Here is a 12,139-nt window from a genome sequence, read left to right as displayed (position 1 = left end):
GGTGCACGTCACCCGGATTTAAAGGTGCTGGTTTGCTTTTTCAAATTCTCCCTTTGCTTTTCTTATGTCCGCATTGCGAGAACGCTGGACTTCCTTTCGCATCGAAAACGGTTTCATTGACACACGGAGCGCAAACTCACAAATCCACCGAGGTGCCGCGCCGCTCCCTATTTTCCCGATCTGGGCCGGGGATAAAGGATGAGGTTTTAATGGAGAGAGTGTCACGCCTGCTGGCTTCCCGCCCATCTACAACTCACTTATGCCAGCGCCCCCCTGCTCTGCTTGTTAAAGCCCAGGCTCTCTGCATCCCTACTGCTGCAAGTCAATGTATTTACTCCCAGCTCTCCAAAGGTCACTGCAGGCGGTTTCTCCTCCTGTGGCCTCTGCCTATTGAACACATTTCTACCCCCCCTCACATTGCTCAACAGCAGCGGTGGCTAGCCAAACAGAGACTTGCCAATCCCAAGGCTGCTGGTTCTCCCCCCCCCCGTATGGAACAAGGCCCCGAGGCCACCTCTTCACAAGAGAAGGAGGAAGCATGCTTAACTCTCCTTGACACCGTTCTGCTCATGTTGGACCGGACTGGTGAAAAGACAAAGATTGAAACACTGGTCGGATTAAGTGGGAAGAACTGTCCCATTGTCTCTCCTCTGTGTCAACAAGCTGCAGTCCCCCAGTGGAAAAAACGCTCATTCTGAACAATATGCCTATTTTTGTCCTCCTCCTCCTCGGCCCACAACAATCCAGCCACAAGAAGCCAGTTGTCACTTTGGACAGTTGGCTTGTTGTGGCAGACTGCACTTTAGGCACATAATATTATCGAGCAGACACAATATCTAGTAGACACAATACAGCTGAGATACGGTGTTGATTTTAAGTCGTATTTTTGGACTTGTTTGCAAAGCCCCGCCCCCTTAGTTGCTATACCTAACAGGTTTCTTGTTTACAAAGATTAAGGTGACAAATTCACCACTCTAAATTCTTGCAGACGACCATTGATTTTTACTGGCTGACATGAAAACTCATTTCTTTTGTAGGGCTGACACCTGGTCGATCGGTCGACATGCCCTCATCTGTCGAACAATCGCAGGTGTTACTTGAATAAGAAAAAAAGCACTTCTTAATCCATTATTTTCAGAGGCGGGAGGCACGTGTGTGTCTGAGAGACAAAGCGAGAGAGAGAGACGCACACACACACACACACACACACACACACACACACTGCAGCCCTCAGTGTCTGTCTCTTGTCTCAGTCCTGACAATCGTGCTGCTATGGATGCCTAAAGTTGGCAGTTCGAGGGTCGGGATCGGTTGATAAACGCATACCGTACTTTTGCAGGTTGGCCGGGTATTAAAAAAAAAGCCTGAGCCGCTCATCTCTACTCGATCGTCTTTGATCCATATTTAAATATGTCTGGTCTAATAAATAGCCTCCTAATTTTTTTTTTTTTTTATGTAGCTGGAGGCATTTCAAACAGCTTCGTTCAAATTTCGGACATCATATGAATATAATTTATTTAATCCATCAAACGCAGTGTTTAAAACCATTTCTTTTTTTGTTTTTCATGTTGCCAAAATAACAACAAACAAGTCTTCCAATCTCTGTGTGGCTCTCTCTCGTGCTCTGGTTTGGGCCTTCGCACCAAACCCGGACCATAGGGCTGTGGAAAGTGAACTGCTAGACTCAATAACAGCTGTCGAGTTGCCAGTGAACATATCTCTTCACTCCCAGTGTGAAGTAGGGCTCTGGAAAAGAGCGCTGACCTTGATTTATGTGCCAAGGATGCACAAGGGTGAAAAAGCTGGACGAGTTGATAAACAGCGCTAATACAGAAGCAGTAAATCATGTCGCCTCTTCCATTTGTAAAACAGTTTCATCCTCCTCCTCCTCTGCAGTCTGAAGCCGACGGTGCTCGCTCACCGAGTCGGCAGAAAGTCAAGCTGCTCCTCCTTGTTCCGGCGCCGTCTGCCGCCTCCCCGTTTTGTTAATGATGTGATGAGTAGCGCTTTAAATCAATAAATCATTACCATATTAGCTTTTGAGGCATTTGTGTAATTGTTGTAAACAAGTGTGCTGCTGAGAAAACTGGCAGCCTCCACGCAGAGTTTTTACGCCGCCGCTCTGTGAAGATTTGGCATCCAGACATCCGAACTGTAACTGTGTGGTGAAGGATTGCGGTTCACATCCGGCATCGGCATTTGTCTCCTATCCATCTAAATCACTTTTGCCTTTTTATCGATGGGATCATCAGCTTCTTTTACATAGAGGTTCAACTTATAGTCAGAAAAAAAAGTCTAAAAGTACTGCATAATAGCAAATCAACAGATGAAAAGATAGAAATTGTCTGATAAATGATAATGATAAAATTCCTGCAGACTTACTTAGACTTGTTCCTCTGTTCTCTCCTATCCTCCCCCCGTCTCTCCCTCCCTCTCCCCTCTCTGCAGGGGCGGTGTGTCCTCACGGTGCAGCTCGCTGATGAAGAGCTGGCTGTTTCTGCGGAGGAGGGAGTCGACTACTTCCTGCTGTTTGCTGGCAGCACACAGAGGCACCTGACCAGCACCCTAAGGAGCAGTCATGACACCTTGCAGGCGCTGTGTCCCGGTAATCCACCCCGCCCCACGCGGCGTCCTTGTTCCCTCTGATGGACCCGTGCGGGGAGGCAGCTCCACATACAGTATTTGATACATGTTAACTCTATTGTCTGAGTAAACTGACAGCATAGGACCTTGTTGCAGATACCCTTTAGATTATGTTGGTAAATAACATCAAATTGAAGGGAAGGTTCTGTGAAAGTCGCGTCATGGCCGACTTATTTGTTTCAGGCCACTAACATACAGTCAAAGTCCTCAAAAATAATTGAAATAAAATACTAATATTATCATAATCACCATAAGTAAAAACTCTGTCTAGTCACTGCAGCCATCATGTGCTGCAGCCCAAAAGAACATAAAGGGGTGCTAAAGCATGCCAAAATGTTTGGTAACAAAACTATATCTAAGAAGGGGATGGTATTATTCTCCCCTCACATCACACACAGAAAGCATAGGGCAGTCCGGAGTTATTATAGCTGTGGAAGATAGTCGAAGTAATAAATGATTAATCATCCACCCCAACTGTCCTCGTTTTTTAAACCAATGTTGCGTGTTGGAGAGGGAGAAATCACCCTCTGAGGTTTGACCCCAGGAGGTTTGACTTTTCCTCGAGCCTGGCTCATTCATCACTCCTCCTGGAGCACATTCCATTTACTCCACTTGCAGAATTAAATGTATTTAGCGAAGCTGTAGTCAGGGATAACTTCCTGTGGGGCGGATGAGCAACGACTGGGGGGTCACGTGAATCAAGGGTCAAAGGTCACAGAAAATGGGTAATGGACGTGAATGTTGAGTCCCAAGGGAAAAATATGAAAGATATGGTGGAACTTGTTGTTTTCCTCAAGTGTCTGCGTTCAAGACAGGAAAAAAAAGAATGAAGAAGGCAGGACACGATAAACTGCATTATCCTGAATTGGAGCCATCTGAAGGGGCAGGAGGAGGTGTTACATTCTACTGAGAGATTAGCGCTGCATCACTGCTCCCTCCATCAGTACACACAGAGCTCCGAAGGACCCGTCCTGTGACCAAGCATTGGGTCCTGGGATCGAATTCCCAAGTGGCCTGGGAAAATAGCTGCAGATACACTGAATCGCTGCTTTGGCTTGGATCGAGGTGTCCCTGAGCAAGGCATTTGAACCTTGATGTTCATGTGGCGCTGCCAAGTGACCAACAATGTTTGTAGCGACGAATAACGTTGACACAGAGTAAACTAGAAAAACGCGCTCAGTGGAGTGCAGATCTCTGCCAGGCTCTCATGCTATCGTCTTCATTTTCAGGCTGATTTTGTGGGTTTGGAGCTACTAATGGTGAAATGTTGTGTAATAGTGATACTCATTACCCGGAGAGGTTGGAAGGAGATATTAGTTTCTAAAACATTACATTTTTAGAGTAGACTAGTGACGAGTCTGCAGTCAAATACGGCGTAAAATATGTTGCCAATAAAATATGTCCTCTCAAATTGTGAATCACTGCAACCACGAGAGATCATTGAGCATACAGTAATAAATGAGCACAAAAAATAATAAGCTGATTGGTCCAGCAGTATGCGAAATGAGCTGTGGACAGACATACATAGAGATGCGCACGCACAAAAACACACACACGCATATGGCCGAGCACTTGATCTCCTGGCGGAGATAACGAAAGACGGTGCTGTGTTGAATATATGGGTCTTAAATGGTAGGTCTAGATCAGGGATTCCCAAAGTGGGGTGCGCGCACCCCTGGGGGTGCGCGAGCTGCCTCTAGGGGGTGCGCGAGAGGAAAAGTGTAATGGCGGTCTGATGGTGTAATAATATTAAATATAAAAAAAAAATGTAATTTTAATTTAAAAACTGTCAGGTGGGACATCTGAAGCTATCAGTCGTAAAAGAGGAGCGGGACAGAGAGAGAGAGAGGAATCGGAGGCGAGGGGAACGGAGAGGTGCGTGGGGAGAGACCGGGAGAAGAAATCGAGTCAGAGGAAGATGAGACGGAGGAAGGAGGAAGGGATTGCACAGACAAATCGGGAGCACATCGGCCCATCGCGGAGTCAAGGTGAAAAAGAGGAAACGAGAGTGAGCATCAGACTGGGAAAAAAAGAGGAAATATGATGAAAAGTATCTGTGTCTGGGCTTCACTTGGATTGGCAACGCAGATTCCCCAAAGCCACAGTGCGTGGTGTGCAGCGAGGTTCTGGCTAACAGTCTGAATCTCTTATTTACGTCGCCACCTGAACACCAAGCATGCCAGTGCAAGTCAAAAGCCCCTTACATTCTTTATATCGAAATTGGAGGAGTTACAAAACAGCCAAAACAACTGCAGTCTCATTCATGTGTTGGGTCTATAAATGACGCACTACGGGCTTCATATCTGGTTACAGAATAGCGAGAAAGGGGCTACCGCACACAATCGCCGAAGATGTGAGCTTGCCAGCTGCCAGAGAGATGGTGGAATGTATGATTGGGGAGAAAGAAGCAAAAAAGTTGGACATGATCCCGGTGTCCAACAACACTGTGTCGCGCCGCATCGATGCTTTGTCCGAAGACATCCTGGCTACATTAGTCGCTCATTAATTGTAAATTAAATGTGATAATCTGCCTCTGAGCCTGTGCGTGTGTCCTCACATCCGTATTGCTCTTTAAAAGTGACGCCTTGTGTCACTGAAAGTTATTGAAACTTTGTTGCAGTGTTTCAGGGCGTTTTCACACCTTCAGTTCGTTTGCTTTGTTGCAGTTGCTCCTTTGTTCGGTTTGTGTTCACACTGCAACATTTAACAGCGGACTAAATCTTGTAAACAAATGCCACGCGCGAGCAAACTGTTCTCTCATTGGTCCGATTCTTATGCGGCTATGAAGGCTTAAAAGGCTCTGTTGCGTCTTTTTTTTTTTTTTTTTATTAATGGGGGGGGGGGGGGGGGTGCGCGAACCCGGTCGGGATGTAGAAGGGGGTGCGCGGCCTAAAAAGTTTGGGAACCGCTGGTCTAGATACTGAGGATGGATCAAGGGGTGAGCTCATGTTAATTTGTCTTTAGAGAGAAGAATGACAAGAGTCCTGCATCCACTGCATATGACTTGGCATTTGTGGAGGAAGTAAATTGATGCAGAAGGCCGTGCTCTGCGTAAATTAGACGCAGGGATGTCAGCGCTGCATGTAAGGCATCAATCAGATCCTTTATTCCCCGTTAGTTGTGTTTTGACACCCGTATGTGGACTACAGTCCTCTTTGTTCATTCTGTTTGTGATGACAACTGAAAACTCATTTGCATTCATTTTCATTTAACTGATAACATGTTGTGTTGGTCGTTGGAGTTTGATTTGTGACTGCTGAATACATAATAGTGTGGTAAATTGAAACACATTTCATTGGGTAAATAATATCCAGATTTATTGGTATTAATTAGAGTATATTGGTATGAATAGATGATTGAAGCCAGTGGTGCAAAGCTGCACTGTATTGTCGCTGATTGTTGTTAATGAGCGATGGTTATGATACAATTTTGCGATGTCAAATGACTAAAACATTAGCACTGCCTCTGCCTGATAAACCTGGCTGAAATAGAGTCATGTAAACAAGTTTGGTCTTTGAACCGAACGGAACATCGTCCACTCACTTTTCATTCGTGATCGTTCGCAGCAAATTACTTTGCATATCAATTTCTACAGACAATCTAGTTTTACTCGCGGATGTGGTTAATGCAGAGTGGGGACGTTTTCCTGTATCGTTTGATACAAGTAACATTTACAACATATGGCTACTTAACTGTAGAATTACACTGAATTTGATGTTGCACACATTTATTATTGTTGTTATACTTTATATGACTTACTGTGTTGTTGCTTTGTCGCTAAAGTCACCTAGCTTGCCGCAACTAGCTAAAGCTGCATTCAAGCCAAACGTTAATGGCGGTTTGCGCCAGCCAATGTGGCCATTTTTAGCCATTGTTAGCAACAGTTGATAACGCATTACATCTTAAGATTGGACAATACTGTGTGTATGTCTGATTTAATGAAACACAAGTAAGACAGAAGTGCTAATAGACAGCAAATGACTCCAGCTTTTTTACTGTTGATGCACTGAGCAGCCATCTTGGATTTGAGGTTGGGGTTAATGGGGTTTGTCCGACTTTGCAAGTTGGTAATCCGACTTCAGGCGGCACTCCAGTTGAGACTCCCGACCGGGAACTTCTAAATCCCGACCTTCCAGTTCAAATGGAACGCAGCATAACATCGGCTAATACTCATACGACACACGGACAAAGCAAATTGCTTCCCTCCCAAAAAATACTCAACTTTGTAAAAGGCACATTTTAAACACACGGGGTATTTAGCCATATACACATGAGACTGATAATGTAGAATATAACCAATTTATTTTAAAGAATGTTTTAAAAGTTAATGTCACCTCCTCCTCCTCTTTCTCCTGTCGTCTCATCCTGCCCTTCTGCTTCCCTCCTTGTGTTGCCTTGTAGCTCATGACTGTTGCGAGGTGGTGTCGGTCACCTTGTGTTCAGCCAGCCGAGGCGTCCCCGAGTCCCCCGAGGACCGAAAGCCCTGTCTGGGTCGCGTGGCTCCATTGGCCGAGCATCGATTCAGCTTTGTCCAGGATTTGGCTTTTGACATGGCCCAGTTCCTGGTGAGCATTTCCAAGTGAGCAGTAACATAAGCACACAGACTGAGGCTTGTCACGGCGCGAGAGGAAAGCAGTCTCCATTGGCGACGAGTGATACAGCAATGTGGGCAAAGTGACAGTAAGACAAAAGACTGCCACGTTATTGTTTCTTCCCTGACAGTGCTTAATGTCCCACAGTCCTTGCCATTCAATTAATGAATTATTTTCGGCTCAATTTATCATCCCATAGAAGAATAATACACAATTTGCCAAGGAGGAGGACGAGATAATGTAACTGTCTCGCGCACTCAAAATGTCCTTTTTGTTTCATCTGAATCTGGTTTGTTTTTGTCTGCACAGCTCAGCCCCAAATTGAGCGCAGCACTGATAAATGCACGTGTACGTGTCTTCCTGCATTTACATCCTACATTGTTAGGCATGTGGATTAATGCTCTTAGGCTGAGCGTCTTAAAGCGAGTGCTGCCAGTGGACGAAGCCTCCTCCTCTGTATAAAATCTTGACTCATCTCTGTAATCGCCCTCCACGCAGGTGAGCACGGCGGGCCGGGCCGACGGCCTGGACGGGGCGCTGCTGCTGGACGAGTGTCAGATTCCCGTGCAGGAGTGCGAGCGTCTGGACGAGAGCCTGGCGCTGGCCCTCCACCACCTCGCGCTGCCTCCCGGATGGAGCTTACTGGGGAACAAAACCAACAGCACTGGTGAGGCCGAAAGAGTGTGGAACACGTCATTTCCTCACAAATGAAACGTCAGACAGCGTGTCTCTGCACTGGCGCACAAACATGCTGGCAAATTATAGCCGTACAGCACATAATGACACACATAGCACCTCTGTGCGTGTGCGTGTGTGTGTGTGTGTGTGTGTGTGTGTTCTCAGTGCTGACCAGGTACTAATGAAACACGGTAGATTGATCACTCTGCATTATATTGCTGCATTTTTCAAATCACTGCTACTTGGCAACATACAGTTTGCTGTTCTTGTGTGTGTGTGTGTGTCCCACTGCTAATTATAAGTGCCTCCTGTTTAGCTTCTACCTTTTATAGACTAATCTGGCAGCTGATTTATGTGACGTGCTCTCAAGCAGGTGAACACATTTTACGCTGACGTTAAGGCACCGCTTCTGTCAGACCTCCACAGTGCTGGAAGTGAAAGTGCCGTGTGGAGAAGGCTAGCCAACGGAAACCCAGCAGGAATCACCTGCTAGTTTCGGATTTAAATCCTTAAACTCCACGATTTCCAGCATTGTAATCTGCAGAAATGCATCATTTGATAGCAAACGGCAGCTAACGTAGTACCAAGTTAGCAAGAGATGCGGTGGGAGGGGCTCACCATTGGGCCCGTGCGCACAGATTGTTTTTTTGGCGTTCCTGGTTGGTGCTCTGTTCGCAAGGGGCTTAAAATGCAATGGACACATGAGGATTTGTTGAAGATTTATGAAAGATATATTGATCTCTCACATCGCGTCTGTGAAGCTGTAACCAGCATATCTTGGTCTTTTTTTACCTGATAAATGAGTGATAAATATTCTCTTGTAATCTTTTATTAAGCACTGCTTGACACTCTAACGGAGGGCAAACACATCTCTCTTCCAATCCCAAAGCGACGGCTGCTGTGTCAATGTGGTGTTAGCTGGCAGCTTATATTAACAGTCAGACATGAACATGAAAGCACGTCTCGTCATGGACTGTCAACTGACTCCGGTATTAGTCTGATCAAACGGCGACGGGCATCTGTGAAACTGCTATGCCGGTGCAAACAAACGTGCATTTTTGTTCAAATTAAAGTGGCAATTTTCTAACAGTCATTGACTCCGACGACTTCAGTCAGTTAACGGAAGCCAGACGGGCTGATGCGGATGATAAACTCTGCGAGGTAATGGATCTCTGTGAAGCAACATCAACACGACTTTTGTTAAGATAATCGCTCGTGGTTTTCAACTTGGACTTGGATCGAAACCAGCAGAACCAGCAGGATTTCTGACAAAGAAAAGATGGCGACTCAGTAAGTGTGTACTGGAGATTAAAAGCCTGCACTCTCTTAAAAAAATGTTTTATTCATTGTTTGTTTGGGGCCTGAAAAAGAAAAGTCATCAAATCGAATCTTCAGTAATAACCTCAGTTGTCATGTTGTTGATGTGGAAGGCGGCTGCCTGCTGCGGTGAGTGATGTGCGCTCTAATGGGCACCGCTTCGCAATGTGTCACCGCATCAATACGAGACCCTCGGCCGCGGTGAACTGCGGGTAGTGGTGAGAGGAGTCTAGCTCTCCGTTTATCCGACCTGTCAGGTGATGGATAGCAGCGGACTACAGGTGGAGGTGACGGTGGTTTATCTCCGTCGTGCTCCACACCGTGGCAGTCACTGATCTCTCCGTAGCCAGCCGTTGATTGTCCTCTTGGGGGGGGGGGGGGAAATCACTTTACCAGGAAAGAACCATACTGTTCCATGAAAACGGTGGATAACGCCCAGCTAATTTTACTGGCAACGTTCAGTGTCAAATCATCTGTAGCCTGCGGTTTGTCAATCAATACCATCCCAGTCAACGACTTAGTTGAATTAATAGAATTATTAATGTCAGTAAAATGATAAATGATTATTAATAATAACGGGGCACCACCCTGCGAACAGAGACCAATAAGCGGTACTATTACACATTCAGAGTGAAAGTGAAGGTTTAAGTTCGAGTGTACTGACTCTGCAATAGAAGACATCTGGGCACTGAGGTGGAGATTTTTCACACCATTTTGAGTCTTCCAGTGTCCTATCTTACCAGTTTTAACTTGTGAAGGTTTTGTTTCTCACCAATGATCAGCGTGTTCCACATTGTGAAGTCCCACCTTTATTGAACTCCAGGACTCACTCTCCCCACTCTTCTAAACAAGCTTACCCACTTTATCTCAGGATGCCTTTTTAAATTGGCAGCCAATTTGCGAGTGGGTCGGGCAGTAAAAGATTGAGGAACTCCTGTAGACCAAGAAACGTTTTAATAATCTCTCCCAGTAAACGCAGAGAGAGATTTAATTACACAGATTCAATTTGAGATGGTTCTCTGGTACAACCAGCAGCCACTCATTCTGGCTGTAACGCTAAAGGGAGCCTGTCTGAGTTCCTGTTGCTTTAGCAGAAAGATGGAGGTCTGTGTGTGTGTGTGTGTGTGTGTGTGTGTGTGTGTGTGTGTGTGTGTGTGTGTGTGTGTGTGTGTGTGTGTGTGTGTGTGTGTGTGTGTGTGTGTGTGTGTGTGTGTGTGTGTGTGTGTGTGTGTGTGAGAGTCTACATAACTATCCATTATTTGATGTGATGTCGAGGGAAAGGGTCTCAGTGTTTGATGGCATTACTAAGAGTTCAATTGATACATGGGCCCATTAATGGACTTGGATTAAAAATGAGAGCGTGATGCACTTAGTGTTGCTCACCTCTGCCGGCATGAACTGCTTTGATTTAGTCACATGCATAATTATTGTTTTGGCTGCTGTGATCATTTTATTGTCACATATTAGATGCCGCTTCGGAGGCTTTTCCCACACGGACTGCGGTACAAGTGCCTTATTACGGAAGCACAAAAGATCAAAGGTCAATTGGCCTGTTGGCTATAATCCAGAAATTGCAGTGTCTGCTTCCAAATCTGTGCGTTGATCTACTGTTTGAGACGGAAAGGGACGGGCTCTGGTTTCATCAGTCTGTCAATGTCTTTTTAACGTGTACCAGTTTCTATAGTTTGATTGATCACCTGCTAAAAGTCTGTTGTTTGCTGGGTCACCGTGGACCCTGTACCGGTTTAATTAGACGACCACGAGGTGTTGCCAAGCTGCAGCGAGTGCTGGTATGTCAGCGACTGCGCCACAAATTTGCTGCCCGGACTGCCGCCCTCTTCTGTTTCCTTCTCTTTTGTTTGATTACCTCCGAACTTTTCTATTTATTCATTTCTCGTCCTCCGTCTCTTCCTTCAGACCTGAATCCTCAGGAGACTCTGCTGCACTTCTCAGCGCGTCGAGGTCTCCTTCGGGTGACGCGCTTCTTGCTGCAGCAGGCCGGAGCAGGGGAAGCACTGCGATTGGCCAACAGACAAGGCCACACCCCCTCCGCCGTCGCAGCCCTGCGAGGACACGAACGCCTGCGCGAGCTCCTCACGCAGTAAGCACTTTTTGTTTTATGGCAGCCGAAGACGAAAGGTAAATAGTGCTTTCTAGTGTCAGCATTCGAAGACAGTAAAAGTGGAGGAGAACACTGTGATACTCGATCTTAGTCTCCCTGTACAAACAGTCTCATGTTAATATAGCACAGGGAAGATGGCGATGTTCCTCCAGGCCCTTTAGAGGAACCATGTTTGTCTGTTGCATCACAGAGAAAAAGAAGTGTCCAAAGAGCATCACCACAACGCCCACTGCAGCCCAGCTTAGCACTCTCAGCTGCAGCCACATAGTTGAGGGCAAAACTGAAAGGTTGTGGGCTGCCAGTTGTTCCAGGAGAATAGAGAGGGATTGGAAAGTATTTGGCCCGAAATTCTATCCACAAATCGATGAGTTTGTAGGGAACGACCGAATTCACGGGTCCCCTTTAAGGAAAGGGGCGTAACCCTGGTGACAGGGGGGGTTAAAAGGTGGCAGGAAGTGAATGGATGTTTCTTTGTATGGATGGAAATAAACGGCCACATGGTGCAGCCAAAGGGAATACTCGCCTCCTTGTTTATTTCCACGCACCTACAAGTTGTTTATTAATCAAGATATCTGTAACACTGAAAGAATCACACAAAAGCAACACTTACAGAAAGAAATCTGACTCGACTAAGAGCAAAACAAGGTGGCAGCCCTAGAAACTATTCTGCAACGCAAAAGCATTGATGGTAGCACCTCTCCACAGCATCACACTCTTTGTAGCTTTGCTTTAATCCACACACACACACACACACACACACACACACACACACACACACACACACACA

The 12,139-nt window shown here is 46.0% G+C and overlaps 1 protein-coding gene across 1 annotated transcript in view; it reads left to right on the top strand.

The window, feature by feature from the left end:
• akap13 (A-kinase anchoring protein 13) overlaps positions 1-12,139 on the top strand; it is an 88,873-nt gene that overhangs the window by 17,182 nt on the left and 59,552 nt on the right. The window contains exons 3-6 of the mRNA XM_079281785.1: positions 2,449-2,605; positions 7,045-7,208; positions 7,734-7,902; positions 11,148-11,331. Coding sequence (XP_079137911.1) covers positions 2,449-2,605; positions 7,045-7,208; positions 7,734-7,902; positions 11,148-11,331 — 674 coding nt within the window. The remainder of the gene's footprint in view (positions 1-2,448; positions 2,606-7,044; positions 7,209-7,733; positions 7,903-11,147; positions 11,332-12,139) is intronic.

The sequence above is a fragment of the Melanostigma gelatinosum genome (genome assembly GCF_949748355.1).
Source record: "Melanostigma gelatinosum genome assembly, chromosome: 2".
Taxonomy (NCBI): domain Eukaryota; kingdom Metazoa; phylum Chordata; class Actinopteri; order Perciformes; family Zoarcidae; genus Melanostigma; species Melanostigma gelatinosum.
The sequence above is the reverse complement of the archived record's forward strand: the minus strand, read 5'-3'. Positions and strand labels throughout refer to the sequence as shown.